Here is a 16,685-nt window from a genome sequence, read left to right on the forward strand (position 1 = left end):
TCAGACCAAAAGATAAAAAAACTCCACCCTCCGGGTAAAAGTAGCGATAGCAGAGCCACGAGGCCTGGAACCCAAACCATCAGCTCCTTTGCATGCGGCCTGTGGTTTTGAGTATGTGCGCTATGCGTCAGATCCGGGTTTCCATCACACTTAAGCCATTGCCAGGTTCCTTTAGCCACCGAGTGCAAAATTCCAAAACAGAGGAGAGCAGGAGTCACCCAACAAGTACGGACTTTATCAGTTCAGTAAAGAGTGTGGGGTGGTGGGGACCCCAAACTCCATAACAAAACAAGTCATTTGATGCCTAAACAATCTTTAAATGACAAAACCAGATCCCACGGCAGCTTTTACTTTCTGATGAAGATTGACCAGAAAATTTGACCCAGCTGAAAAGTGACCCAACAGAAACAAGATTTTTCCATACTTTTTTAATTTTCTTTTTATTTTTGGACGGGGGTGGGGGTCGGTGGTGGGAGTAGGGAGGCAGTCCATCCCGCGAGGAAGGAGACCACCCCACCTCAAGGATGAGGATTCAAGCTGAGTAATCATCGTCCTTCACCACAAGTGCCTCACACGCTGGGCCTTTCTCAGAGTGACATTTGTCATCTGCTTTCATTCACAGCTGTGACAGCAAGGACATGTTTTAAGAAAACACAAACCAAAACAGTGTGCCTACGAACTACTGGTGATCTGATCCAGCAGACCAGCCGTTAGCTTTGGGGCACTTCCCAAACCTTTCTTTATTTTCTCTTTGGACAGGGATAAAGTCTCGATACAGTGTATCTGCTGCTTATTACCGCGGCTTCCTCTAGGGATTTTCTTTCCCTATGGAGAAGCGTGTGCTACTCCAGGAGTCGTGAAGAAATAAATGCTGCCTCGTTCCAGAATGAAAACAGGGCAGTGATAGAGCAGGAGGAAAGATGGTTGCTTTTGATTTTAAGGATAAGAATCAAGTTCATAGCAGGGCAGTGGTGGCCACGCCGCCTTTAATCCCAGCATTTGGGAGGCAGAGGCAGGTGGATTTCTGAGTTCGAGGCCAGCCTGGTCTACAGAGTGAGTTCCAGGACAGCCAGGGCTACACAGATAAACCCTGTCTTGGAAAAAAAAAAAATCAAGTTCACCACTTGGTGACTCGAAGAGCAATCCTGAATTGAGTCGCACACATTCCATAAATCAATAAAGTCCTATTGGGCTTCCTGGGCAACCATTTCACTCCTGGATCTTTCCTGATAGGTATTTATATCTTGGGAGCTAATCAGAAGGAAAAAGGTTCCTCTCTGTATGTGGCTGAAAGATTTCAACTTGGCTGTGATACAGAAAGCAGGAAGTGTGTGTATGTGTGTGTGTGTGTGTGTGTGTGTGTGTGTGTGAGAGAGAGAGAGAGAGAGAGAGAGAGAGAGAGAGAGAGAGAGAACACCCTGAGGCAACTTCACTGACCCTACTGGGTCTCCAGGAAGGTGTAACTGACTCACTCCCCTGCCCAACTCACATCAGTAGCCCACATTCAAGAATATAAATCTGCCAATCACTTCCATAGCCAGAGGAGAGTCCCCAAGTAAGAGAACGTAAAAGCAAGCTGCTGTTTCCGGTGCAGACAAACACCTTCAAACTGTGGGGTGCATCGCGCACACCATGCCCACTGAATTAGGTTCTCCGGTTCTGAGCTCTTTGGAGGCCTGCCATGGGGCACCACCGCCAGTGGAGGGCCAAATGAATATATTGGGGCTTTTGGAGAAGTGGGTATTTTAAATTCCTCTAAATATTCTACCTACCATCTCCGGGTAGCCAGGCTGGTGTATTTGCATTCTCAGAATTCAGGGTTAAGGTGTTACCAGGGTACACAAGGTTTTAATTCTTTTCTTATCAAACTGTCACTGGCTCGTCAATTAAGTTGAAACTTGGAGAAGGCTAGAAAGGAAATTTCCACCAGATAGGCCTCTGGACAAGTTTTGTGAGAACAAGCCAAGCGTTGCCCATGTCCCATAAGGTAGACCATCCCCTGATGACAGGGCAATCCTCCATTCAGGCCACTGGATTTATGTGGGCAGCAGGTCTGAGTCAAGCACGCCTCAGGACCCTCTGTCCAAGTACCCCGAGTTCTCCCTGCAGCTTGCAAGTCCAATCCAATCCAAAAGGAAAAAAGAAAACTCCCAAAACAAAAGGAAAAAAGAGAAGTAAGCCCCTCCCATTAGTAGGGCTTCATCTCTCCTCCCAGAATATAACGAGGCCACAATCTTCCCCCAACACCAACGCAAAGCCAACGCTCCAGGGTAATGAAAAGCAAAAGTGCGGGAAATGTGCTCCATATACAATATACACGTCCACAAAGCCTGTGGGAGTGGGGAGGGCGGGATTGCGCCCGCCGCCAAACCTAACTACCTCAGTTCAATCCCATAGCCCACACAGCGCACGGAAAGAATGGACTCAAACAGGCTGTCCTCTGACCCACACATACACGTCGTGGTGTGTGTGCCAGCCAGCGCACGCACACACACACACATACAGGCACACATAATAAATGAGATGTTGTTACAATTATTAAAGGAAAACTTAACAATGAAACTTTAAAATAATAGAAAGTAAATCAAATCCATCCATAGTCATACAATTAAACAAATACCCGAGATGGGCAAGCCAGGGGTGACCACAGAATGGAAATTGCCATAAAGGTCCTTCTTCTATGGCCTCAGGAGCTCAGGTGTCTAGCTGAGAAAGCCCCTCCCTCGGTCCAATGCTTTCATTTACATAATTAGTAAAGAGACTACCATGTGTAAGGCTACATTATCCAATGGCTATTCAAAACAGACTTCTTTTAAATAAGCAAGACTTTTCAAACGTCTTCATACACGTTTCTCACAACAGAATTCCCCTTTAACTTTTCAATAAAGAATAAAAATCTGCCATATATATGTATATATATGTATATAAAATAAACTTGCTCTCTTCTGACATGATCTCTTCTCTCTCTCTCCCTCTCCCTCTCTCTCCCTTTCATCCTTTGCTCTCTAGAAAGAACACTTTCCTGGGTCTCTCTCCTCACAAGGTCAGAAGAGCCGGTAAGGGCGTCTGGCTGGAAGCGCATCAGAGCCTCCCATTCCTGTGACTGGGACTCTCAGTGGCATTCAGGAAAAACAGATCCTGTTTCTGCCTCGTATACTTTCCTTGTTGGTTCATTTACACAGTGCCACTCCCCCGGGCCCTGAGTACATCTTTTTGTCATTCTGGGTTTCCCCGCCATTAGTGCGGCCGACATGCAGCTGCCTCACAAGAGTGGCCGCGGCCCAGCACATCACATTTTGCCCACGGTCACCCCTTTGACGAATGTTCACCAACACTCATACATCATCCCCAAATTGGTCCAAATGAATTAAACACAGCTCTGCTTAACATTACGAGATTTAAATGGATTTTCTCTCTACAGGTCTGCCCCATAATTGGGTTTATCCATCTTGTTGAAGTCCAGTTTACACTTGCTAACATCACGCCAATTCAAGCTACATTTTCTGCTCCAGTGACAGGAGCAAGGCAGATTTGTCATCGGATCATAACAGGTAATTCAAACAACAATTAGTTTGATGACGGCCCGTATGTCAATGTCTCCTCCCCGCAGCCTGGCTCACACCCGATGCTCTCTGCTCCTCAAGATGAATTGTCCTGGTGATTCTTCAATTTCAATCATCAACAATGCTTACTGGATCAATGGAGAAACTATTGACACAGGGTTGTCTTCCCTGCAGGGCAGAGGGAAGCATTTCCCATTGCCCCTGGGAAGGAAAACCACCACAGACATCCATTTTCGAGTCTTGAAAATTGTCCAGCTTTCTACCAGGGTCATTTATTTATTCTGGGGCTCCATCTCAACCTCAAAAATTCAGAGAGGCACAGAGCTTGAGAGCAGAAAGGACTGGGTTATGAGGCTTACCAGCTGACTAGTAGTGAAGCCCTCTGAGTGAATGACTGACAGCTGTCAAAGCCTTAAAAAGTGCTATGACCCCACAGACATCAGTACTTATCATCTCACTTCTTGGTGAGGAATTTAACCCTGGAAGCTCCTGTCCACCCACTAACGGCTCCAACCAAGAGGATATGAATATGAGCAAAACACAATCCCAGCCCTTAGGGAGACCCTGCATGTCACAGAGGTGAGGCAGAACCTGTACGTGACATAAGGCAGATGCCTAAGAGAAAAGGCTAACCTAGTTTTTAAATGGCCAGCTAACCCCAACGTTCTGAAAACCAGTCAAATGCAACGCAGCCTGGCCAGCTTCTCACTAAAGCCACAGCACCCATGGCCCTTAAGGCAGCACACATCAGCACTAAGGACAGCCGAAATCAAACATCAAACTGGAAAACTCAGGAGAGAACACCAACTTGACGGAGGGGTTGAATATCCCCACTCGAATTATTCAGTAGAAGTTAAGAAACACATTACTATTGGCTTCCCGTGTTCTAAAGGGCCTAGTATTTAAAAATCTGGAAAAGTACTCCATTACCAATTCCAAAACACACTGGTCTACCCCATATGTTATATGTATTACCTAATATGTTATATGTGTTAGCCCATATGTTTTATGTGTTACCACATATAATTATATGCGTTACCACATGTTATATGCATTACCCCATATGTTCTATGTGTTACCCCATGTCATATGAGCTACTCCATATGTTATATGTGTTACCACATATATCTCACTCATGTTGTTTCCTTTTTGCTCAGCTAGATATGGTTTGGTTTATTGGTTGACTAACTGGTTTGCCATCCTGTCTGTTGCAGGAACTTCTGTAGCCCAGGCTGATCCTGACTTCACTTGGTAGCCAAGGATGACCTCCGTCTTCTGAGTGCTGAGATTACAGACAGTTTATACAGGCAGTTGATACAGTGCTGAGATCCAGCCCAGTGTCCATGCATGTTAGGCAATCACTCTAAGAATCGAGTTACACACACACACACTGTGAGGTATTTAACACTCACACCTCCTGCCCACCTGCTACAGCTCCAACTACAAGGATATGAATATAAGCAAAACACAATCCCAGCCCTTAGGACGATCCTGCATGTCACAGAGTTGAAGCAAAACCTGTACGTGACATTAAGAGAAATGTAAACTGTAACGAACAGGACTCATAAATCTATGTTACCCATTGCAGAGAGTCAAGGCTATCGAATCCATCATGTGTGAGGGGCCTGACAGCAAACAAAGAATATACACTGCATGTCAGGATGAGCCGTACTCCAGACCTGCAAACATGGGCCTCATGGATGTCAATGGCAAAGACTACCGCGAGCATTCAGCAAGACTCCTCCTGGGCACCACTGCACAGCACAGCCCATGCCAACCCTGCCCCATTCAGCCTCTCAACAGCCCCAGGAAGCCACCTCCGTGCCGCCATTACCCCATTTCACAGAGCAGGAGTGGGAAGCTTGGCTGAGACTCAACCCCAGGCCATCTATGACACCCCACCCTCGCAGTCCCCACCTAGTCTCCTGTTCCTTTAAAACACAATGGTAGAGGGGGCGTGGCTATGACGGCATCAGTAGGAGGACACACACTTTACACTAGCAGTGATTCCCAGCAAGAGGTGACTCTGACCCCCCAAGAAACACCAGGTCCTTTCTGGGAGTACTTTTAGTTGTCATGCTTTCGCTAAGGGGAAGGGCAGAGATGGTAATACAGATAGTTTCCTTCACCACCTGGGTCAAAATATCACTGATCCTGAGGCTGACAGATTCTGCGCCAAGTAGCCCCACCCCACCTGTCACTCACCCGACTTCCATCCAATAGCAAAGGCAGGAAGGTTTGCAGCTCAGCTCCCTGCCTGCATGGAAACTGGTGTAAGCGATGTTCTCCTAAATACATACTTCAAAACCAAGGTTTTTGTGAGGATGCTTCAAAGAGCCCACACACCTTTGATTCTAATGTTTCTTCCTATAATAAGTTACACAGTGCATGCAGCTACTTTGAAACTTTCTTTTGCAATCTGATTAAGCACTAAATTTACTGCCAAGCTGCGGTTTGGGTGGGACCCTCCCTCTGGGATGACTCTGCTGCCATCACGGTAAGCCAGCAAAAGGGGAAAAAGAAACAGCAGCCATTATCTGCTTGATTAGGACTAGATTCCAGCTGTCCCAACAGAACACCAGAAACAAATAAAAAGCCAGGCTTGATAAGGCTGTAAATATCAGCCCTAACCCATTTAGAGAGTTCTGCGCTCAGCGAAACAGCACCCGTAATTGTCAAGGACTTTATTTAAAAAGCGTAAATATCATAAAATGAAACTTAGAAACTTTCTTTGCTCTTATGCTGGGAAAACGCCACCAGCTGACTGCCGCAGGCCAGGCCTCCATATGTGGCCCACACAGTGAGGACACTCGGACAGCTGACGAGACAGTAGTTTTCATTTTCTGGTCTGGAACTAGAACTGTGACGGCCTCCTAAGCCATCCTCTCAGTGCCACACAGCAGGGCAGACCAAGTGAAAAAGCCCAAGGCCGCGACATAGACAGAGCCACAGAATCAAGAGCAATAGACCAGTACAGTGTGGTGAGGCCAGACAAGTCCACCTGGCCAGTGCAGGGCAGCTGCTGCTGATGTAGAGTCAGGACACTAACTTGGACTTAAAAAGACAGGTGTAGGAGCCGGGGAAAGGGTTCAGCGGTGAAGAGCATGTGGAGCTCTTGGAGAGGACCTGGGTTCGATTCCCAGCACCCTCATTATAGCTCACAACCATCCATACCCCACTTTGGGGGAATCCAGGGCCTTCTCCTGAGCTCCATGGAAACCAGGCACACACGTGAGGCGTTTAATCTAACATTCAAGTGAGACAGTCATAAAACAAAACTGTACTGCACCCCTCAACTCTCACCTTGGCCGGCTCTCACTGAGGTGTAGAACCCTGGTAAAGTGAAGACTGTCTGCTTCTCCATGCTGTTCCCTTTCCGGGGCTATCCACCCGGACCCTCCCTCTGCTCTGTTCCAAGAGTCAGCTTTGGCTAGTCTGAAATGCAGGTGCTCAAACCCGGCTTCAGGCCAACAGAATCCAAACCTGGACTTCAGAATGTCCTGCCAGTGCGAGAAGCAAGAGGCTGCCCCGAGCCTCTGCTCCGGGGCTCTGCAGTTCCCAGCCTGTGATGCCACAACAAATCTCTTCTCATGTTCTAGCCTAGGAGATACTGGTCATCACAGGTTCCCTGTCCACAGAGCACTCTGCAAACAGACCCGGCCATCTGCAGAACTCTGAATCCATGTAGGACCAGTCAAGTTTAAAGAAACAAACTAGCCTTCCGTCCACCAAAACAGAAAAGGGGACTGTGGGGTGGGGCTTGGTACAACTGTCCTCCACCACTACACAGACTATACACAATACACAGCTTTGTCCTGAGTGAGGAGCTGTGGTAGACTCCAGGATGTCAAGGCCAGAGTGCCTGAACTATGTTTCACTGAACTCACCTGGAAGCTATTATCAAACCGATGCTAGACCTGACACCCAGAGGATGCTAATCCAGGTGTCCGAGGTCATATGTCTGGGCCCTGTTCTCAGCACTTCCCAGGTACCTATGGTGTGAGGCCAGAGTTGGGAGCCACTGCCTTGGACCCCTGGTTCTCCACTGACCCAGAGAAGGGCTCCAGATTCACTCAATAACATGGTAAAACTACAAACGCAGGCGCCCGTCCCAGACCTACAGAACATGAGCCTGGGACAGGATCCCAGTTCTTAAACTCTGAGATGTTCCCAGGAGATAGTGGCCCAAATTCAGGACACACTAAGAACAGTAATCTCCAGTGAAGAGCGCCCAGGACGTGCATGTGATTCTGTGTATGAGAGAATGTATTCTCTATTTACTTTTCTGAGTCTGGCGTATTTTTGCCTAGAATGACCTCCAGTCCCATCCCTTTTCTAGACCGATGCTGGTTGTTCTTGGTCATTTTTGGGTTAACGTAAGGTTGAACATTTTAAGTTGGGCCGGTGGCAGAATCTCTCTGCTCTCTGTTCCTATCCTCTCATCTGAGAGAAATGGAATTAATCAGAGGTCTGGCCTGTCATGGAGACGTTGGTCTAACCCAGGGCCTGACACATGAGGAATGTGGAAGAGTGTACCACTTGCTGTTCCTGAGGTATGAAAACTTGAGCCTAGCTGACTGACTTGTGCCACTGCTTTAGCCATTTCCAGGTCCCCTCCCCCACTGTATAAGGGATCTGTTTCGGGGGTTGGTTCTTCCTCAAGTGAGTGTGGGAACAGAAGGGAGGAGTCGCACACAGTGCATGGGCTCTCGGTATAGCCCAGGAGGCTGGGCGGTAGCTGCGGGCTTTGAAAACCAGTAGGCCTCGGTTCCGCCTTTTTAGGGCTGAGAAGGCAGCTCAAGGCCTCAGGTGTACACTCCGCCCCTCAGTCACATCCTTAGCCTTGAGCATGGCTTTAAACAGCCAGCTTAGCAGGAAACTATGCCAGCAGAGCGCCAGCCACACTAGCCTGGGTTTGAATCCTAACTGGCCTTGGGAAAAATAACACATCAGGTGTCTACTTCCTCATTGGCAAAATGGGGTAGCGGTGACAATAACAGGAAGTCTGCCTCTCAGGTCCCCCTCCCTGCAGTGAGGAGAGATCAATGAATAACCCAGAGAAAGCACTTAACCCTTGGCCCAGTGCACCAGAACTCAATAAGCATGAGCTATTATTATTAACTGTCGTTGTTGTTGACTCTGACCCCCACACCAGCCACCATATTGTCTCAGCTACACTCTCAGAACTAAATGCCCTCTTCACAGAAGCCAGAGAGGCGAAAAGGCCTTGGCAGAAGTCCATAGGAGAAAACGATATCCCCTGGGGATATCTGCAGCCCTCACTTTCCACTGGGCACCCAAACATGACAGAGCTTCCAATAAATAATCAATGGATTGATTTCAGAAGAATCCAAGGCTGCACTCTCAACCTTTTGTACTTGAAATATCTGATTAGAGATGGAATTGCAGGCACGGAGACAGGTCTGGGTCCGATCCGCTAAACCACAAAAAACCAGGATCCAGAAGACCCCAACTCTCGGATCGAGCAGGAAGGCCATTCGAGCAGTGGGTCTCAACCTGTGGGTCTCGACCCTTCTGGACTCAAATGACCCTTCCATACGGGTCGCCTAAGACCACCAGAAAACAGATATTTACATCATGATTCCCATCGGTGGCAAAATGACAGTTCTGAGGTAGCAAAAAGAATAATATTTGGGGGTCTGCACAACATAAGGAACTGAATTAACGGGTTGCAGCGTTAGGACAGTTGAGAACCACTGAGTTAGAGCATGGTGTGGTGCTTCGAAACCAGTATCTGGGGCTGTCTCAGAAAGGAAAGGCATTTGTCACCAGCGTGACAAACAAGTGTTCCAAGTTCCACGGCCAGAGCTACACACAGACACACAGATACACACACAGACAACACACACACTGGATCAATATTAAAAAAACAAAAACAAAAAACATAATCTTAACAGTATCTGAAACAGCGCAGAAAGCCGCGAGCAAGGGATTGTTGTGTTTTACTCACAAGCTCCTAGAGTGAAGCTACACAACCCACCAGCTTCAGTGTGTCCACCACTTGCGCCTAAGCACACCGGCTCCCCGTCTGTCCTTCTGTGGAAGGTGAACGTGCACCCTCACATCCAAGCAAGCTCTAACCGCAGACACTGAGTCTGGAGGCCAGGCAGGCTGTGCATGCCCTCAGGAAATCGAAGCAGGAGCACCCGGAGCTTAGGCCAACCTGAGCTAGGCGGCACACTGTCTTAAAATTTAAATAATAATAACAACAATAGTTTGCGGCTCAAAAGGACGGATTTCTGGGAACTTTCTCCATTTAGCCCAACTCTGCACATCCATATGGAATGAAAGGCCACTCAAGGGAACGGGCAAGAGGACAGATTAAGAACAATAGAGGCCAACCTCAGAACTCGAAGAGGAAAACCAGGAACCCTCACACCCGTGCCACCACACTCGTCAATTCTGAACAAACTTTCCAGTACTAATCTCTAGCCATCTTCATCTTGAGGGGAGAATGAGTTCCAGCCCTGGCACCTCACACATCTATGGGACAAGACACCCCGTTCACACCCAGGATAAAGAGTCAGAGTGGGCAAGCTTCTCGTCCTTCTCCAAAAGGTCATCAAGGCCTGCACGGAGGTCCCGAGAGCCCCACTGAGCCCTCCCTACAGACCACGTGCTTTGGAAAGCTCACAGGAGATCTTGCAAACTTAAGAACAACAAGGAAAGCAGAGCTCATCGCAAAGTCTCCACTGCTCAGCTGTGCAAACAAATAAAAAGGTCCATTTCTCCTGGATCCTCTCCTAGTTGTCCGCGACCACACGCACACGCGTGCACACGCATGAAACCACTTCACGTCTCCAGAGAAAAGCAACCACAAAAGGTCTACCCAGTTTGTTTTGGTTGCGTGTAGAGCTTTTTCCCCTAAATCACATCTGACTTCGTGTTAAAACATCAACCTTTGGCCAAAATACTCTTCAAAACAAAGCTTAATTGGTTTTCAAGTAGCTCTTCGGAGAACCTAGGGAAACATCCTCTGTAGGTCTCGGCCTTGGTTACAGAGCTGCTCTTAGCGGCCGCCATGATGACCTGGGTAGAAATGCTGGGAGAAGTCCTTCCAGGGAGGCGGTGGAGATGCCTAGCTGTCTGCACAACCACCTGCAGGCTGTCCCCAGAAGGCGGTTCTGGTTTTCATCCTTGTGCGCCAGCATGAGTCTTCCCCACCATCTAACAGAGATGGTGGTAGAATTCCTAAGAGCTAGAAATGGGAGGACAACAAACTCCCGCGTGAGGGAGCAACCCTACAAATGGGAAGAACTACATGTAGCACTTGATGGCACGTAGAGCCTTTATTGCTACCTCCTCAAATATGACACCTACTCTCCACACAAGCAAGCGCTATATATTGCAAAGATGACACTCAAGAATCCTTGAGCAGGGCCCACGCTATAAAGAAACGGACGCAAAGCAGCCTACTCACCACCCCTAAGTGCATCTGCTAGCGTAAGACAATACACAAAAGAGATGCAGAACCTAGCCGTCCTGTATTGCAGCCAGGGTGAGGCTGGAAGCACCCAAGGACCCAACAACACAGAGACTATATGCTCCATGAGTCCACTCATAGGAAGCCAAGGAAAACAAACAAACATAAACAGGCTAAAGGAATCCACTGTTGGAATTTCAGTTTCAGGCTGGGGAGAGAGGAAGAAGCCACAGCACCAGGAAGAGGGAGGAACCAGGGAGACTTCAGAGTATTTCATCAGAGGTTAGTAAATTTCAGCCCAGGGACCAAATACAGCCAGTGTTTGTATTTATAAATAAAGTTTTATTGAAACACTGCCATGTTTTTCCCCCTTCATCTCAAGATGCTCTCAAAAGTAATGCTGTTAACCAGACTGACTGTGTCTCCTCAAAAGTTTAAAATATGCACAAGTCCCATCCGCGCACTGATGTGAGGCCTTACACATCTGTAAGTCCATCCGCCTCCTCACTAACCACCTGTGGTGTGGAGTGCAGCTCAGGGAACAAGATCATACTTAGCATATAGGAGGGCTTGTGTTCCACTACCAACACACACACACACAGCCGCAGCCAACAGAATTAAATAATTATTATCATATCAGTAATAACCACACTGTGTATATTTTGAGCCTCTTTATTTTTTAACCCAGGTATACAATGTCCTCAGCCAGTCTTGCTGTCCTTGTCTTTTTAGAACCAAGGAGGGCTAGGAGACCGGATCAAAAGTGTGGGATGGTCCCATCTCTGCAACTGATACTAGGGGATGAGCGGTGTGTCTACAGAGTTGCTCTGAGGCCATTCACACCCATGGTGAGGTTGGCCCAGTGCTGAGATGGGGGGAGGGGCAGCAGGAGGGAATGAACCTCATGTGACGCCCGGTGTCATACTACCAAGTTATTTTAGGATGGAGCTTAGGAGAGCTGAAATATAGTATTTATTAAGGTTCATCCAGTTTTAAGTTTCCAGGGAAGAAACTGCTGTCCCACCATCATGTTGGATTTCAGCTTTGGATGACAGAAGGCAGCGAAGGCCAGGTCTGTTTTCTGGGCACCGGGAGCGGCCACCCCCCTCTCCTCTCACCCCACCCTGGCTGAAATGTCCAGAGAATTCTGAGGACAATCTTATTCTGTCTGAGCTGCCTTTTCTTCTTCCCTCTGCCTCTTTTGTTTTGTTTTTGGCCATTCATCCTTTGATGATCACGCTAAAACTACAGCTAGCTGCCATTTGGCTTGGCCTTGTGCTGGTCCAGCAGACACTGAGGGAGAATGGACACTTTTGAAAGCATACTGCTGGTGCTCCAATAAAATGTCCCTCTGTTTGCCCACATGGGCATCGGGCTTTAGCAAATAGAAGCAGAGGAGAACAATACTACCTGTTCATGGAGGAACAGGGATGGTTTCAGTCCTCCAGACAATAAGCTCTGTAATTTACTCCATCTTCCTCCTGAGAAAGGGCTTCACATGGCCTGCATCGTGCCAGGTGGTTTGGAGAAAGACGACTGCGCCCCCAAACAAGGGCCACTTCAGCGCCCGCCCGCCCGCCGGGTGTAAAGATTCAACAGCTGGGCTGGCCCTGGGCTGCTCTCCCAGCGACATGGCCCCAGCCAGCCTTTCCACACCAAGATAAGGATCACTGTCCTATTCAGCCTCAACAATTCCCACACCCCAGGCACCAAGACTTCCCAGCTCTCCTGTGCTGGAGCAGGGCCTGCTAGGCCTGGGGACACTGTGATTATCAGCGCATTCATCCAGAGCTGGGGTTTGGACTCGCTCTCTAACCAAGCCTTAAGTCTAAACTGTTTTCTAAAAGCAAGATTTACTGTGCCTTAAAAGGAAACGGCCTCCAACAGGAAGTATGTCAGAAAGAACTGGAGTTTCATGCTCAACACACACACACACACACACCGGTTTTGACTGAGCATAAAGGAGTAAAATCCAGGAGACATGTGCACACAGAAGTGCATGCAGACAATTGTGCCCTGACCTAAGCACAGCGCTGACATAGTTTAAGCCCAGTTACTGTAGCCTTGAAACAAAATCAAAATGACTAGGAACCTACTAAATTTTTGAAAGACCTGCTGCCTTATGCGGCTCACTGGAGGGCTAATCCCATCCACCTGAGGCAGGCAGCCTTGTCAATGGCAGATCTGAAATGGCAAAGCTAAGAAGACACAAGATGGTGGGCAGGAAGCAGAAGCTCCATTAGACCATACATGTGCACACACTCCCATCTACATACATGCATTGGTGTGTACCCTGAACACATGTGTAATACATGCTGCTTGATCATGTATACTTGTACATGTGTGCATCTGCACACGTGCCTACACTCACCTGTGCGTAGGCTCGCACATCCACATGCACAAACACACCAACAAAAGTAACCTGCAAAGGCTTCCTACCAAAGACCAAGCCAAAAGCAACTTAGCAGAGCCTAAGATGGATTTCCACACCACAGCCATGGCTCTCAAAGGCCTCCTTGCCAGGGGTTAACACAAAACAGTCAAATGCGGGGGTGCAGCGTGGGGCTGCAGCGCGGGATACCATGAGACACACCCTCATAGCAAAGCCAGGCCGGCAGGCAAGAGTACGTTAGTCAGCCTGAGCCAGTGCAGCTATCTCGTTCAGCCCATGTCTATACTATTCTGTGACGTGTTTAGCCTTTGGATTTAGAAGAATGAAAGCATCACGTGCACAGGAAACAGGACACTTATCAGAAGCTGGGATCTACCGCCTTCCCCGCAACGCTTCCAGTGTCCGATGTCAAGAGGACCAAGAGAAACCAACGGTCGATCCAGACAAGAGTGGTTCTCAGCACCGCTCACCACGATGTTGATCACCATGACTGGAAGCAGCTCTCCCTGGCTCTCACCTGCCCAGCTCCCTCTCTCATCCTTCCCCTTCACATTCCGTCAACCTGTGTCACTCTCAACTCAAGGTCCTTCCTTCAGTGAAAGGCAGCAACCATAACCAATCTGGGGTCTTCGTACCCATGGTGCCTGATGGAGATAGTCTTAAGCAACACAGACTGGTCTTTCTTTTCATATCTTTAAATCACTTTAGGAACATTTCTTCTGTTCTTCTTCACTTCCCAGCCTCCCTCAATAATTCAAACCACCACCACAACCACCACCACCACCACCTTCACCACATCTCTATAATGACAACACCAGCATCATCATCATCAGTATCACCATCATCACCATCGCCATCAACATCATCATCACCATCATCATTAACATAAGCACCATCATCATTAGCATCATCACCATCAACATCAACTGGGTGGGGAGGGGAGGCATAGAATAAAAAGACACAAGAGACCTACACATTGGTAATTCAAGCTTCAGAATCTCTTGGCCTCCTACCTGAATTGCAATCTGGTGTTCAATCGTTTTGTACGCAGAGTAATGAGTGCTGCCCGATTGAAAATGGAGCTGTAGGAAGAAACCAAATCAAAGCGTTCTGCTCATGTCACAAACTACAAGAAAGCATCTTAAGCAGTTCATGAATAGCAGACAAACCTCCCTAGACTGAACTGCAGCCTTGGCATTCAATCAAGACCTGTGGACCTTCATTATTACAGATAAGATGATCACACAAATCTGAACCGTTGCTTCTGGTTTTTTTTTTTTTTTTGGTTGTTTTGTTTTGTTTTGTTTTGTTTTTTAAAGCACCCATTCAGTAAGCGAAGGGGAGGTGGAGGGGCAGGGACAAGAATCAGTGACAGGAAAGCAGAGACTGAAGCCCGTAAGACACAAAGGAAGCCATTGGGTGCTGAGCAGAAAGCTAGAGAAACTTGACAGGGTGCTGCAAAAGTCAACAGTAGGTGACACACAGGGAGCGTGAAGGCAGAGCGAGGGCAGAGAGAAGCCACTAGCCTGGATCAAGTACAAGCCCCACCCCCTTCATCTCTAACAACTGAATCCTGGCTCTCAGACACAAATCTATTTCTGGGAAAACAAATGTGTCCACGGAATTCAGGGGCCACCCAGTACCTTATGCATTCTTTCACCATGAGTAAGCCGTCAGATCCTAAAACATCTCCACAACCCACACTCTAGTAATCTACACTTCCCCCCAAAGAGAGCCAAGCATTGTTCAACAGCCCCAGGTAGGTGAAGGACCGCCTCTCAGTAACTCTGGGCTTACACCTGGGGCCAACACTTTCAACTGGGTCTTTCCCTCTACAACCACACACACCTCCCCTGTGAAAAACTCCCACAAAAACACCAAGACTCCTCCTCAAATCCTACTCCTCCTCAAATCCTACTCCTCCCAAATGATACAAGTTAACCTTAGGATGCTACCCATTGGGAAAACAAGCTCCTTCCATCGAGACATTTTAGAAATGAGGTTGGGGGAGGGGTGGGTCTCAGCATCGCCATACACAAACAGAAGAGGAGGCTTCAGATGACCAGGAGAAATCCCTTCCTACCCTACCCCAGCAGCAGGCAACGTGGGGGTACCTTCTCCAAACACTTAGATGATCATCTACCTTATCATCCCACCAGCACAAACTATAACCACTACTGCTTCAGATTTAAATCACTAGAGCCCTTCTGAGTTTCAAGAGTCTTTGGGATTGCAGAAGAGTTTTAAACTCAATTAATGTCATCTTGTTCCCTGGAAAGAAAGTCATTGAGTAGTATCTGTTGGCTCTTTTGAAAAGGGAACTGATTCCCACAAACTCTGAACTAGAATGTCACACTGTAACAGCACAGTCTAAACCCACACCCAGTTTTTAGGACACAAAGAACTTGAAGGGACACAACAGTCCCCTCCCCCCAAAAAAGCTAAAAACAACGTATATTTTATATAACAAAAGATTTTCATCAAAATTAAAAGAAGACAAGCTAAAGTTGAACAAAAAAAAATAATAATAATAATCTCTATACATGCCAAAGCAGAGCAACACATGCACTCCCCTCGTACAAGTTAATATAGACAAAGTAAACCCAGACTGTCTCCATGCACCGGGCCCCCACACGTCCAAGAAGCCAAAGTGATTGGCTGAAGAAGAAAGATGTGTCTGAACCCTTTGTCCCCCCCAACTCACCCACCCACCCCAGTCGGGATTTCACTCATTACTGTGACAATTTTCCATCATGTTAAAACAACTTTTGTGTGGTGGACAGGTCTCTTTGCGAGTTTGGAATTCCTGGTGAGAGAATGGCTCTTGTCTGAGAGGAGGTTTCTCTCTCCTCGGCAGAGCAGGCAACAGTAACAACTTGGTCCTTCCTTTCAACGGTTTTATTCTCTTCTCTTCCAATTGCCCAATTCAGAGCTTAATGGAAACTTGTCCAAGCCTCTCTTCCCACAAACCCTGCCGAGCCCCAGGCAATCTGTACTCAGAGTAACCACAGGAATCTTATATTGTCAATTAAAATTGAATGGACACCTGATAACGGCGGATATGCCGTGGAAAATAATTTCATTTTAGTCATCATCTTATGAATAAATTAATGAAACTGTGGCTATGCCAAATGCAATTTTCACTTGTCCAGCTCTGTTCTTAATGCTTGCATTCACTGACTTCCCATACAGCACCAATGAGCCCGCAGTGAATGCTGCAATTAAGATAGCAGAGCTGTAGATGCACATGCATAGACAGAAGTTTCCAAAGACACTAGGAAGGAAA

General features: G+C 47.6%; 1 protein-coding gene across 38 annotated transcripts in view; it reads right to left on the reverse strand.

Moving 5' to 3' along the window:
- Positions 1-16,685, reverse strand: part of Tcf7l2 (transcription factor 7 like 2) — a 196,218-nt gene that overhangs the window by 168,670 nt on the left and 10,863 nt on the right. For 20 of the 38 annotated variants that reach the window (XM_052183075.1, XM_052183067.1, XM_052183094.1 and 17 more), the window contains exon 4: positions 14,413-14,481. The exons of the other annotated variants lie outside the window; for them this stretch is intronic. In XM_052183075.1, the coding sequence (XP_052039035.1) occupies positions 14,413-14,481 (69 nt within the window). The remainder of the gene's footprint in view (positions 1-14,412; positions 14,482-16,685) is intronic. 38 annotated transcript variants of the gene reach the window in all.

This window comes from Apodemus sylvaticus, chromosome 1 (genome assembly GCF_947179515.1).
Source record: "Apodemus sylvaticus chromosome 1, mApoSyl1.1, whole genome shotgun sequence".
Classification (NCBI taxonomy): Eukaryota; Metazoa; Chordata; class Mammalia; order Rodentia; family Muridae; genus Apodemus; species Apodemus sylvaticus.